Source organism: Dermacentor albipictus, chromosome 5, assembly GCF_038994185.2.
Source record: "Dermacentor albipictus isolate Rhodes 1998 colony chromosome 5, USDA_Dalb.pri_finalv2, whole genome shotgun sequence".
NCBI lineage: Eukaryota > Metazoa > Arthropoda > Arachnida > Ixodida > Ixodidae > Dermacentor > Dermacentor albipictus.
This window is the reverse complement of record NC_091825.1, coordinates 140,904,600-140,919,764: the sequence shown is the minus strand read 5'-3', so window position 1 is coordinate 140,919,764 and position 15,165 is coordinate 140,904,600. Positions and strand designations below refer to the sequence as shown.

The 15,165-nt window shown below is 41.9% G+C and overlaps 1 protein-coding gene across 3 annotated transcripts in view; it reads left to right on the top strand.

Annotated features, from left to right (window-relative positions):
* LOC135908354 (streptococcal hemagglutinin-like) overlaps positions 1–14,588 on the top strand; it is a 43,842-nt gene extending 29,254 nt beyond the window's left edge. For all 3 annotated transcript variants that reach the window (XM_065440113.2, XM_065440114.2, XM_065440115.1), the window contains one exon: positions 2,761–14,588. In XM_065440113.2, coding sequence (XP_065296185.1) covers positions 2,761–4,340 — 1,580 coding nt within the window. In that variant the 3' untranslated portion in view covers positions 4,341–14,588. The remainder of the gene's footprint in view (positions 1–2,760) is intronic.
* Positions 14,589–15,165: the final 577 nt, after the last annotated feature.

Here is a 15,165-nt window from a genome sequence, read left to right as displayed (position 1 = left end):
CGGAGTTATCCACTCGGTAGGGTTGCGGTACCTGGGAGGGGAATACAGATTGCTCTGAGGCAGAGTTGTCGGCACCGGTTGGGCGTCAGGTCGGGAGATGGAGCAGGCAGGAGGAAAACAGAGATTGGCAAATTCTTGTCGCACCACTGCCTGAATGAGAGAGATCGCTGGGACTGCTTGGTCAAAGGTGGGGTCAAATGGGCGTGGATGGAACGGCGCAGGACTTGTAGCCTTGAGCTCACAGCAAACAATACATGTGACGTGCTCATTTAAGGGTGGTGAAGCGGTAAGGCCGGCGCAAGACGACGTCGCAGCCGTGTTAGGGAGCTGGGAGAACTGTGGAATGTCGCGGCAGCTTTTGGCGAGCTCAAAGTGGCGGCATTCCTTGACAATGACGTTGATGGTAGACACATTGTTGAATACCAACAAATTGAACGCGTCGTCCGTGATACCTTCGAGTACATGACTGACTTTGTCAACCTCGGCCATTTTGTCGTCGACTTTCCGGCAAAGAGCGAGCACATCTTGTATGTACAAGACATACAATTCAGTAGAAGACTGAACTCAGGTAGCAAGCTCTTTTCTAGCAGCCAGCTGCTGACTGTTGGGATTTCCAAAGAAGTCACTGAGCTTCTCCTTGAAAGCATTCCAGCTAGAGATCTCATCCTCATGTGTCCGGAACCAGACACAAGGAGTTCCGCCTAAGTAGAAAAGGACATTCGCTAGCATAATGGTAGGGTCCCAGTGGTTGTTTTGGCTAACACGCTTAGACAAATTAAGCCAGTCCTCATCGTCCGCATTATCTTGGCCGGAGAAAATGCCAGGATCACGGGGGTTGGTAACCATAACGTACATTGTTGGCGGGGTTGCAGCAGTAGAAGCAGATGAGATATCATCACCGGGAGCCACGGCAGAAAGCAGGACGGTGCGGCTGCTGCGGAGCTCCATGGCGAGGACGGGGAACAGCACCCTCCACCAAAATGTTACACGAACGAAGGATTAACAACTGGAGACTATTTACAAAGTATATTTACAAAGGATAATGCAGTGCTGGCCAGTTGAGCCGACAGCTCGAAAGCCAGCGAGCGTTCATCAGCTTCGTCGGGGTGCCCGCGTGCATCGTCCACAAGAAACACACAATATGCATGTATCAATATTTTTATATCAGAACGGTAGGCTTCTGGCTGGGGATTTCTCAAATTTTGTTTAAGGCTAAAAATATTGTTAGTATGAAGTTCATTGTAATGAGATGTCACTCTAATTTGTTTGCAAACTTGGTGAAATGTTTTTGGCTCTTTCAAACACTTGTTCTTTGTTCACATTGCCAGCTCCTTTGCAAAGTTCGTGGCCTGCAGGAGAACTTTTATGTAATGCCACAACATTAAAACCAGTACCACCATAGCTGCTCAGATGCTTAACGACATTATGTGGGAGCATGCACTATATTTTGAATTTGTTATGGCCTTTTGGTGCACTGAGTAATTGAAATTGGCCGAGAGCCAATGGGGCTATACTGGGCCAGGTTCAACTAAAGAAGGAAGGCCCACTAAGCTTCATAAAAGACATTCCCTCACCAGAACAGGAATTAGCCTCTCTGGTGCAGTATTCAGCCACTACCTCCCTCATGGCTCTTGATGAAGTAATTGGAAATCGCTGAGAGAGGCCTTCATCCTGCAGTGGACATAAAGGTAGGCTGGTGATGATGATGATGGCCTGCCGTGGTGGCTCGCTATGGCTTTGAGCTGCTGAGCACGAGGTGGTTGCTGGTTCTGTTCCTTGTTGCAGTGGCCACATTTCTATGGGGGCGAAAGGAAAAAAAGTGCTTGTGTACCTAAATGCAGTTGCACATTAAGCTAGGTGATGAAAATTAACCTGGTGCCATGCACTGGCATTTCTCATAGCCCCAGTGTTGCTTTGGGGCATTACACCCCACCACTCAACCAGCACCTGGCCTTGATGAACCTGACTGGGTGTATAGCATGTTCTTTTTTTTTTTGTGTGTGACTTGCAAACTTGAGGTGATGTGAGTCAGCAAATGATAGCATTCCCTGGTATATGTTAACATAGTTGTAATTGAAAAAGCAAATTCTAAACTGCTGAGTACTGTCGCTTTCAACACCAGCATAATGAAGGCCATATCGCTTAGACTGTGGAGGAGGCTACCATGTTTAAGCAGCCTATGGCAGCAGGTTTCTTTCCCGTATAATCCACCGCAAAAGGCATATGACAACTGTGTGTTGCAGCATTGCTAAAGTCGATTATGGCTTACTTGGTATCCTCTGTTGTCCATTATATGTGCAGTTTTCTTGTTCCCCTTCTGTAGTTCTTCTCTTAAGCTCATTAAACCAGTTATTTGTTTGGGTAGTGTGCTTCATTTCATACTTTGCATCCAACACTCTGCAAGATAAGATTGGTTATAAAAATGTTGCAAGGACTCTGCATAGCAGAGTGCAGAATGAGTACTACATTGCCTTCTCTCTTTCTTCAAATAGCGCTGCAGTACTGTGTAAGCAGCAGAATTGGGAGTATATTCTTAAGGCACTGGGTGCTTTGTTCTGCTTACTATGTTATGTCATCAGCTTGTCCTCCGATGTATCGACGACATGTCTGTGCTTTTATTTTAATTTTAATAATATATACATGTATTTATCTAATTTTATTGCTCACAGAAGACTCGCACATGCTGAGGTTCTTTTGTAATCTTCCTTTTGACATTAGCTTTCTCTAAATATTTTCATTTTTTTCTTTTCTTATTCCCAGCATCTGTTACATCGGCATCATCGCTCGGAGCACCGAGCCCCGACATTGATGTCGGGAGCCTGTACTCTGCTGTTGACAAGTGCAACAAGCAGAGGCAGACAATCCACGTATCGGAAGGTGTGGCCTCCATGACAGAAGGCCCACCTAATTTAGACGAACTGTATGCCAAAGTTCACAAGCCCCACCGCCAACCAGTTGCTGCAGCAGTTGCTTCGCAAGAAGAAGGTGCTGAAGGAAAGAAGTCCTTAGTAGCACCGTTGCATGAAGCCTTCCTCGTGCACGATAGACCGCGGTCGATGCCTCCTAACATCGAGTCTGTTGTCTCGTGCACCAATGTCACTCTGGTACGCGAGTTGGAAGAGAAGAAGGAGCTGGTTGAGGCACTTCCACCGCCACCAGAAGAATATGCAGATCCCGCATACGAAAGGGTTTACCACCAGGACTCCAGTGACACAGATCCTTGTTATGAGAGAGTGACTGGTGGGCATGGAAGTGATGGCATTTCGGACTCGGGATACGAGAAGGTTGCCAAGAGATTTGACCAGGAACCAGACTATGAGACACTTCGTAAGGATGCCGCAACAGAGTACTCCGAGGGAGCCCTTGACCCTCATTACGAGCAGATTCGAAAGAGCGACAAAGCGTCGACTGTCCATGAGGATGAAGTGGTGACCAGTGCTCACGGGCTGACTCAACAGGACAGTGGTTCCACAGCAGACTATGGTTATGAAAGAATCAAGGGTCGCCATGGCCTTGCTGAAGATGAAGGAAGTGATCCGGGATACGAACAGATTTGTCGGAGAGGAGAGGATGACACAAGCGACCCTGGCTACGAGCGAATCCATAGGAGTCACAGCGATGCATGCAGCCAAGCAGATAGTGATCCTGGATACGAGAGAATCAAAGACAGGAGTGGTGGAGGCCGGTCATGGCGTGGCCGTGGCATGGGAGGGGACTTTGGCTACAGGAAAACGGGAGCTTGTCTAGCATCAGCTACTGCCAGCACTGCAAAGCAGGACAATAACGGGTCGAGTGACGAGACGTATGAAAGTGTTCAAGATGACATAGTTAGAAAGCTTGGCTACAGCCTGATGAGAGGAACAGGCAGCAGCACAGAATCACCGGTGCCTAGTCCCGTTTGGAAGCAGGCGTCGGATGACAGTTCTACATCAGAGCGTGGTGCTGAAGACAGCAGCTCAGAGGAGCCAGGTTACGAAAGAGTGAGGCATAGAGATGAAGCTGATGATGGGTCCATTGGCAGGCCAGCGACGTCTGCCAGCAGGTGTCTTGGTGTGCAGGCGAGAATTTGGAGAAGCAGTGACAGCAACCTGACAACCAGTGTGGAGACAGCTGAGCGGGCTACCAGCACATACAGCCTCAATGCAAACCTTGATGATGGAAGCAGCGAGCCCATAAACAACACAAATGGAGGAGCAGCACTCTACGAAGTCATCCGAGGCTCCACAGACGTTGTCGCAGCCCTTGAGCTTGTGACAGACAACGAACCAATACCCATCACATGGGCACGCAACTCGGCTGGCCGTTCGTCAGAGCACAAGGAAAGGGAGTACATCTTCTGAAACTTGGGCTGTCGTAAAGTTTTCCCTCTTCTTTAATGCAGTGTAATTCTTCCCGGTTCTGTGTGCATGTGTTGAATCAAACGTACGCTAGCGCTGCACACACTCTCGCTAAGTACCATTTCCAGTGGGAAGTTTTCTCAGCTTCATGTGTTACTTGTTTCACGGAACTTCCATAAGAACTATGTTAACAGACGGGCCTAAATTTTGTAGATTTATGGCAAAGAGGGCTATTGCAAATAGTTTGTTTGGCAGGTGCTCAGGGCACATATGTCGCAAGATGCCTGGCTGGCTTTCTTTTTCAAATTGTAAACAGTGTTTTGTGCTGTGTTTGTGTTCTTTGTTAAACAGTGAGCTTGAGTTAAGATTTGTTGAGAAGTTGCTTATGTAGTGTTGTTGCTGCGAGTTGCATGCAACTTTTTTCAGAAAGCTTTTAGTTATTGTGCCTGTAATGACTGCAGTGTCTGCACTTTTATTTCTTCATTGTAATCAAAACAGGGTTCAGTGCATCATTTGTTATTCTTTTGTATTGTAATGATGTGTTGCGAGCCATGTTTGCAGCGTAACTTCCAGTTCCTTTTTCGTTGATTATGCTCGAATGACGCCTGTCTAGCATGGGAGTATGTTTTAGACAGACTCTCTCTTGTGCAATAATAATGATTGTGACATTATACCTGCAGTCATTCACCATTTCAATCATTATAAACTTAGTTTTTTAATACAGTGTAAGTTTAGACATGCACTTCCTATTGGCACCTGCAACTTGAGAAATTATTTCATGTTCACTGCTAAAAATCTTGATTTAGGGTACATCTTATAGTCTGCTTTGTATATTAGTGTAGTGTATTCACCATCAGTGCTTGTCATTTGCTTGTAAAGTGAACAAGCAACACGTTACTGGCAGGGCTTTTCCAGAGTCTGTTGGCAACACCAATCCATTAAGCGGCCTGTCTTGCTTTCTCGAGGACTTCGTTTGCAGGCGAGAACAGTTTCCAATTTTGCTGAGATGAGCCAAGGAGTTAGTGAGAACAATGTTAAAGAGCTAGGTGCACTCCTTAGGCAGGACTTGGGCTTGAAAAAGCAATCTGCGAACGTAGAGGAATTGAAAATTCTTCTCCCAAGCAATTACTTCCTATTAAGTTCCAGGCAGCATATTCTCTATAGCTCAGCGAGCAGCATGGATATCATAGAGGTGGTAGCTAAGTTTGGATATCTTTCTTTTTCTTTTCGTGGAATCGTGAGCGATTCTTGCGATTGTTTCATCCTCGCCTGTCAACACATGCTCTGCAGCTATAAATATGTGCTTTAGTTATGAATTACGGGAAGTGCCTGGAGTGTAAGCAAACTGTGCTAGAGACTTACCTTTTTTGTAAAATGTTGAAGACATGAGCATTAATAATTGCTACTGTATCACAAAGAACGTGTAGTTGCGTAGGCATGGGCAGTACAGGCAAAATTACCTGTAGATTGATGTTTTGTTCTTGTTTTAATGTAGTTGGGTTTCATTTTTCTTATTTTGCTGTTTTTAAAATTTTATCGTTTTCATTCAACGTTTATTACAGCCATTTGTTCGTCTCCTTCTCTTCAAGAACAAATCATCAGTGTTTTTATTTTCTATGAAAAACATGTACCTAATATTTCACTGGACTTCCCACCGTTTTGACATACTTCATTTTGTTTTTATTATGTTGCAAAATCCTTGTGTCTTATGCCTTTTATCTAGAATTTTGGGAAATTTATTAATGCAAGGAGAAAAAAAGCATTTTCATGTAACTAGGTAATGTGACATTTTTTTCTTCTTTCTAAAAAATGTGAATGTCTTTATAGCTCTACACTTCAACCTTCATATTACAAGGTATGCAGATAAAATTGTGGCTGTAAAGGTAACGTTTGAGCAATCTTCTGTGACCAGCGGAATATTCCACTGCAGTTGCTACATTCCACTAAGTACTAATTGCTCTATTCTTTATGTTAATTACTTTCTTTTGTGTGCTCATCGCATCTTACATTTTATGCATTCTTATTAAGCTGCCACTATAGCTTGGAAGTGAAAGAGTGGTGCTGTTAAAAGATGCACCTAATTTTTGCTGTCAAAACTGCAGTTCAAGATGGTGTCACTAAAATTCACAAACTGGGCAATATAAGCTTAATAGCTGTGAATCAGGTAACGTTTTCTTTTCACATGTATGGATGTATCCGTTAACTGTATGAAGGTACAACTATTGAACCGAGCAAAAGCTGCGAGTATGTATGTGTTTTGCAAAATTCTGCCATTTCAAAGCCAAGTGTAGCAGTTAACAGCCAATGAATTAACTAATGAATTAACCAATGGACTAAGTAAACTGCTGCTTATTTCAGGAATAAGCTGTCTATCCTTTTGCTAATCCTTGCAGTAGAAGCTTGTTAATTTAAACCTAGCTAATTTTTGTAATCAGTTAACGCTACTGATCTCTGGCTGTGGCAAACATATGCCTTATTCTGCGGTGTTAGAAGCCCATTAATTTGGAGGCCGTGCGCCAGTTTATTAGAATGTGCGACGTGAAAGCACACATTTATGTGCACGTCCACGTGTGCACATAACAGTGCATGTGGCTGCTAACAAAGTGGTGTAGACACTGTAAACGACATCTTGTAGACATGGCTTACCAAGACTGTTTTCCAATGCAGAAGTCATTTTCAGAAAAATGCAAAAGCTTCATAAATACTTTGATAGTGTTCCTACATAACCAGAATTACCTATTGCGCTTCCAAATTTTGTTGTGGGCATGCTGTTGTTTCTTCCAATGTGCATCGATGTTGTTTATTTATTCACACTGCCACACCAAAAAAGTATCTATTGTTCATGACTCAGCGCTGAGGACCATTTAAAGCACAGAAAACATGGACTGGAAGTCCGTGCTGTACCAGAAAAGTAGTCACACGTGCCAGGCCCCCCGACATTTTTTTTTTCTCTACTCCCTTGAAATTTAAGTTAATGAGCTTATACTGCAGTTTATTATGTTTTAATACACACAATGTTTTGTAAAGGAGTTGAACATACTCCAAGTACACCATCCTTTTCTGCCATTTATTTTTGTTTGCCAAGTGTCAACATCTCCCGTACACGCCTCAGCATGATGGAAACGGACTAGCGGGAGGTATTAGCTTGAATACAAATGCACGTATCTAACAACGCCATCACTGGTGGCAACGTCTATAAGTGCTGTGATCAGCCATAATGCACTACATACTTTCTTGTGGTGCGTGATTCAGTTCAATCAGGGAAAACTTGCCAAAATAACTCTGTCATGATTATGTTGATATTGATGCGTTTAGGCCAGCACATAACAGTGGCACAGTCCATAATTGTAATGAAAACTGTGTATGTCTTGGTTAAATCAGGGGAAAACAAGGGGAAGGCGGGAGATAGAAATTCAAGATGATGGGCAAGACACGAACAAGGTAAAAGTGGGAGCCAACGTTTAGACAAGTGGACTTCTCTTTTTCAAGGCAGCATGCTTGGCACAGTATATATCGGTAGGCTTCTTCTAAAGGGCAGAGGGGGTAAAGAGAGTGGACGAGGCAACCCCCAAGGTCTAAGGCACGCTTGCTCCCAAAGCTTACATAGTGTAAGTCTAGTTCTCTTTTTTTTCTTCCTTCTTACTTGTGTAAAATTATTCAATTCTTAAGCGAATTGAGCTAGCTACCACAAGCTGTGTTGGTACAAAAAAGAGTTGCTGGGGTTGCCCCTTTTAAAGCTTCTAAACTTAAAAAATTGTAATTATTTGCTGCAAAGCAGAATCTTATAAATAGCTTAGGGAACTTCCATAGCCGTGCCTCGATTAGAAGCATAGTTAAAAGAAAATATTCGCAAATCCCTTCATTTTATGTGTGCTAGGCATATACCAAGCTAAATAAAGTCTGGCATATGGAAGAGCTTATCCGAGATGTTTTATTGTGCTGCAGTCACTAGAGCTGACTTGAAGTGATTGCTGGCCGAGTCCTTGAGGTAATATGCATCCATCAGCACTGTTACAATATCTATGGACATTATATGTTGCTACCGCTGAGAGGAGTGGAAAGTTTGGCTTCATGATGGATTGTAAGATGTGAAGATGGCCACACAAAAGATGGGCACAAAAGCAGTTAGCAGATGGATAGGGGTGCATGGAGAGGCTAATGTAACTGTTCTATTCAAATTCCTTTCCTTTCGACTCTTTATCAGTGGTCCAAGTGGCCTATGTTATCACCAGGATTGGCTGTGCGTGAGTGGCGATCGATAAGAAAGGAATAAAATTCAGTGAAAGAAATCCTTATCCAGGATTTGTTGCAAGTCAGTTCTGCGTGTGCCTACTCTCCTGTTTGTTTTGTGTATACCGGTGTTGTATGTCTAATTATGCCACCTCTACTGCACTTGTTGTCCATGAGCAAGTACTCTCGCTGTTTATAATGACTAGTTCCTGAAAACCACTATGCTTCTGAGTTGATGCGTGTGTATGAGCTGATATCTTTTGGTACAGGGCCTGCTTCCCATTATTGCGCTCTAATTCATCAGCGTTCCAGTGATGTCGAAATGTGATCCTTATGTTGGCTGATTCATGTTTTATTAGCGCCCGTGCTATTCTTGTGTCAAATTTTTCATAATTTCCAATCTTTCTTAACCTTGCATTATTCTTTCACTGCATGCCTCTGAAATTTTGCATATGGATTTATTAGTAGACACTTTGATAGTACTAGTGCAGCCCTAATTTCATGAAACATTACATTCTTGTTCACTATGGAAGCCGTATGAAATCTTGCGCAGTAATTGCAGAATTATTACTGTCATTCTTTGTCACATGTGGTAATTGTAACATGCTAATTGGACACTAATGGCTATGGTGTCTGCTTGTTGTGTCATATCATGCTGGAATTGTGCTGGTGTACTGCTGTCTTGTACCAACATCTGGTGTGTAATAAGGGTTTTGGGCCTGCTGCTGCCTGTGTGTTTATCACTCTGCAGCTGGTGTTAAAGGGAAGCTGGAGTAATTTAAATATGTTTGAGGAACTGGTGTTGGCCTGGCTTAGTTTAATGGTTGTGCTAGAAATATGCATTTCTGTCCCCGCTGTAAATGTGTGCTGTAAATAGTATAGCATACTTTTTATAAACAGCATACTATTTATAAATAAATTGCTTACTGTAGATGTATGCTATGGCACACACATTGCAATCTGGATTATATACCTATAGAAATGTTTTGACACAAGGGAAGTGACAAAAAAATATTGTCAAATTTGAGCACACCATTTGCATTCTTTCTGAAGGTCTTTAAAGATCTTCAGGAAAGGCATAAATTGTGCAAATGTATGCTAAGAGGGTGCACACGTTGTGCTTGGCTGAATTATTATTCTGAAACCTCTTCAGCTTCCCTTTAGGCAATCCAATTGTGTGAATCTTGAGGGCTTCAGCTCTGTGATTGCAGAAGCTGCAAGAGCATATCTTGAATTCAGGGTACATTGTAGCCATGGTTGTCTGAATGAATAGTTCATTGACTGCACCAGAGCAACTATTATGATGTAATTTAAGGTGAGTTATATGCAACCATTTTTAATCCTTCATGTAACTGTAGGGAAAATGTGCAACCTGTTGTGTACATAGACAGAAATTTTAGTTTTCATGCTTGGAGGAACGTTTGTGACGATACAACATACCAGCATAGCTATAGTATGCTTCACTTCTTGTTGTTCAATAGTGGATTTCTTATATATCTGAAACTCTTACTCATAATGTCATGTACATAAATATCTTCACCATAGCCTCGTCTTGCATTACAAAGTGTAAGCGTGTGTGTCATGCTTACAACTGCCACTCTTTGAATGACAATTCTAAAGCCAGTAATGTCAAGTCTGCCTGCTGTGAAGTGCTAAAGTTACTAGGGAGAAATGCAACTCTGCGCTTACCCAACCACCTTCAGATTAGGGATAGATGGATTCTTTTGTGACTTGCCATTGTTTTATTGTTGAGAAACCGCACTGCAGGGTCTTTACTTTTGTGTAGGTTTTGCCTTACAAGGTTTGACTGAATCAATTAACTGTTGTGCTTTCACAACTAATTCATTTTATCACATCTGTTTCGGTCAATGAGTGTCATGTCATAATATGTATTGCTGAACACTGATGATATTTGGACCTAGAACTCTCTAAAGACGCATGCATTTCAATTCCGAATGCTTCTTTTACTCTGAAATGTTTTGAAAACATCCAAATAGAAGAAATGAGAGGGCAACTAAGACTAATAATTTGGCCATAATGAATTTGCCACAGTTATTACAGATTAAAGAAGAAGCCAAAAGGATGAAGTTTATATGAATGCATAAAGAACCCGCCATTTTGACACTGGCATTTCATGCATACTGTAGTGCCAGATTTCAGTCTAGTAAGAAAAATATGAAACTCTTTGTTCCCCTGCCCTTGGAGCTGCCTTTGACAAGCAGTGATAGGAGAAAACCTAATTGCATGCTCTACAAATGAGTGTCTCTGTTAAGCATTAGCATACCACTACTCTATAGTGCAGCATCTCTGTGACTTACCTCCCCCTCCAAGAAATGTTCCTGCCATAAACCTAATATTTAGTTGTAGGACTGACATTGAGACTGCATCTCAACTAGAATCAAGAACAAACGTTGAATGTCCTGTGCTGTGATGATTGTATGCGTGTTTGCAATTCAAAGAATGAAGTACAAACTTAGCTGAGCCAACGACAACAACAAATATATTCTATTTAGCATTTAACATGTCTGCCAGGTGCTGTGGAAGAATTTCAGAAACTGCCCACCAAGGTGCTTTGTGGAAAAGAAGTGAAGAGGCAGAGAGGGCTTTCTCAGCGAAAGAACGCAACTTCTGTAGTTCTCAAACTTGTATTAATGTATTGTACATCGTGCTGGATATTCCTGGAATTGCCTTGTAAGGTGCACAACTACGCATATTTACGAGATAACCATCAGTAGGTAATAGCTGTTGCATGTGTGCATATCCTTATCCTTATCAACTCTTTATCTGCCAAGATTCCGTGCAGTAGCTAATTTTGGTTATATTCTCCTAAAAGTATTCATGCATCAGCCAAAAACCTGCCGTGTATCTTCTGTTAGTAAATGTGTATTACCATGGCATGGGCAGTGCAGCGCAACGTATGTACAGCCGAGTCCCATTACTTAAGATCCCAGGAACCACAGTTTTGTTTTAATTGCCCGAAGTTGAATTATAAAAAGAAATAATAAATTGTTATACAAGCAAGGTATACACACAAGACAAATTTATGTAGTTTGCAAGAGTATGTGACTGGGCCACTACTAAAATATTTTAGCAGGGGGCAAACAGCAGAAGCCTCAGGCTGGAGCCCACATTGGCAAGGGGGCTTGCAAAATGTTGGCTGAAAGTTCTTGTTAATCAATTTTAATTTCCATCATCCTGGAGTCTCTCATAGCCCATGAAGTAATTTGAGACAAGCTGCCTCATAACCTCATCTGATCTCCATCTTCCTGTAACACCTCCCTCTCATTTGGCCACCACCTATCTATTAAATAGAAAGAGGGAGAGAGAGATAAAAAGAAGTCCCTGGGATAGTAATAAAATTGAAGAATACATGGTTCGGTCAGTGGCATCATCTCGTGGTTCTCATCAACATACAGATAAGCCAAGATATCAAACTTATGTACATTTTGTACATTCATATTTCATGGATGTTCAAACATTAGCTGTTCTTGGCTACCTTTCATTGCCCCAGGAGTAAACAAAAATTTGGTTAATCTAAAGGCTACTTGCATTGCTAACACAGGAAACTAACCAAAGTTTGGCATTTTGTTCAGATTAACTGAATTTTGGATGATCCGAAGCTACCATAAGTCGACTGTACGTTGTAGATTTGTAATGGAATTGAGAATTGTGGACTTGCAGGAAATGCTGAGAGGTACGAGTTTTAGAGTTCCAATGGTGAGAAGCATGAATTGAAGAGTTCTCATAGGGGACATTGAGCAGCCATCGTCTTCCATTAACGACACAAGAAAGATAGCAGAAGTGATGCATTTCTTTCCCCTGGAATCATGTTGTGTTAGCAGCCTGCACACCACTTGAAGGCAGTGTTTAACCTTATGCCAAGTTCTTTTTTCTTTTTCTTTGCTTCTTGAGTATTCTACCAACAGTTTCTTGCCATGCCAATCTTAAAAATATTATATAACTGTCTTCATCATATTGTATTTATGAAACTAGCTTGATGTTCATATCATCCACTTGTGTATATGTCACTGCACACTCTAGTCCTTACTGCTCATGGCAGATCCCATACTGTCAGATCACTTTTTCGTATGTTTCACATCATCCACTTTAATGAGGCTGTAATCGCCTGCCTTTGGATTCTGCAATTTTCTGTAATCATCATGTCTGAGACACTGCCACGGTTTTTTCCGCGATGTTTTGTCTCATGTTTGAAGTGATTTGTCTAAAAAAAATGGCAATGCAATTGTGCTTGAACCTGCGTGAGTTAATGTGTTGCTGGTAAGATAAGGACTTGGGAATTAAGTACTGCTTTGCATGTGGAAAAAAATTTCATGCTTATGTCTGATATGTCATTTTTAATGGGGCATTGTTACACTGCTGGTAGGAGACAATTTTGCCAAATGGTATGCCATTTCCTTCGCGCTCATGCAAGATGTACTGCATGCTCTTGCTAAGTTTACTACGGTTAGGTTTGTACACTTTGTACAGTGCTGTGGAAGCTAGTTCAGCTATTCTGTTGGGCTACATTTACTACCAAAAATATAATGCAGCATATGTCTATGATAGCCAAAGCACGAGAACATGGTGCATGTGACCATAAAGCATTGTTTCCTTGCATTTCTGCTAAAGAAGACTTATGAAAACATTACGTATGCTCATTGATAACTACATGTCATAGTTTGAAAAGTTGCATGGACACTTTCCTGTACAAACTTGATCTGCTTTGACGGAGGCAAAATGTAAAAACGCCCGTGTGCCGTGCATTGGGTGCACGTTAAAGAACCCCAGGTGATCAAAATTAATCTGGAGTCCCCCACTACGGGGTGCCTCATAATCATATTGTTATTGGTATTGGTATTGGCATGTAAAAAACCTTTTTTAAAGCTTGATCCATATCCTTAGCTGTTACTAAAGTTTATGATGACCACGGAATGCACAAAGTGACAAGTGCTTTGTGACAACTTGTGTAGCTTTCACATGAAGTTTCAAAATTGTAGTATTAGTGAGTGTGCATGCATTGAAATGACACTCTTCTGATAACAGATTGCACACACAGTCTTGACTGTGATGTCTGTTATGCATGCTGGCACTTTCGTTACACTTAGTGATGAACATTGTTGATAATCCCCATCGAAGTGTGCGGGTGGTTGGCCTACATGCATGACGTCATGGCTCAGAGTGCATGCTTTGTGCGATCTCTAGGATGCATTGGCTGGCAGGACGTATTTTTTGCATTTTTAAACATTTTATGTTTGTTGCAAATGAAAGGCAACATTCTTGCTCTGACGCTTATCACTTGCAGCTCATATGAGGAAAATCTGTGTCAAGCTGCAAGCACAGCAGTATGCAGTGTTCATAAAAGTACTAAAATGATCTTGGATGAGCTAAGTGCGACGTGCCCTGCATTATAGAGCACTGAGGCATGTATTGCTTTTTAATTTTTAGATGGGCACAAGTGAGTAACCTGACAAACATGGGAGTGAAAAAGAAAACACATCCATGTTCGATTTCAAGTCAGCATCATGCTTATCATTGAAGGATCTGGTGCCAAATATTTCCCTTAGTACCGAAGTAATAGGGCCATATTTATGTGTTGCTTTAGTTGCAGTTTATAATTAAGCCATGCAGAGCAGCTATTTAGTATGCACAGCTCAAACAGCTTAAAATTTTCTATTTACAAGTGTAACAAAAGTGTGCTAATTTTGCACTGGCTTCTTTGAGCCACATCACTTCGTATTACAGTGCAGCTTCATTACCACAGGTCACTTCAAGCACAACTGCATTACTGGCTGCCAATCAGTTGGTCACACTTCGATGCCATCTGAACAAATACACAGCGGTCAATTTGTGTAACGTGTGATTATTAGTCTGTATGCAAAATGGCATATGTGCTAAAAAGAGGGCCATGTCCTCCTTTACTCTCCCTTGTTTTCAATTCTTGTCTGACATGTGTACAAAGCATTGTGTGACCTGCTTCCTGAGAGCTACAATAAAGAAATGCATATTTTTCTCAAGTACAGATTGCTGCTTGTGTGGCCTGCTCTTTCCTCAGTACAGAGTTGTTTTTCAACATCACAATGTGTACAGATGCATACCTCTCTATGTTCACTTTCCCAATTCACCACCACCAGATGTTTCCACACTAGTACCACAGTATCTTATTTCATGTGGAGTACTGCTTGTCCTGTCGGTCCCTGCATGGGAGGATGCCCACTGTGCGCTGACGTGCATCCTGCAGGACCTTTATTAAAGTTTGTCCCATCCAATACTGCTTGTCCATATGCTGGACAATGGGAAACAAGTATGTGCAGCAGAACAGTTATATAGCTTGTAATACAGTTGAACTGCAATATGCATGTTCATTCTTGCACTTCAGTGCATTGTGATTAACTTCCATATGCGGCTATCATATCTTATTTTTCTGTGTTGAATTCACCACTAAGAATAATAATAATGGTGAAACCAATAAAAAGGATGACTGTTGTAACATGGAGCACTCGTGCCTCCACACGGGTATGGTGCCCTTAGCATCGTCTATCATTTAGTAAAGGTACCAGAAAGTAGTTCTTAGTGTTATCATGCTTGAGTTGAGCAGAAG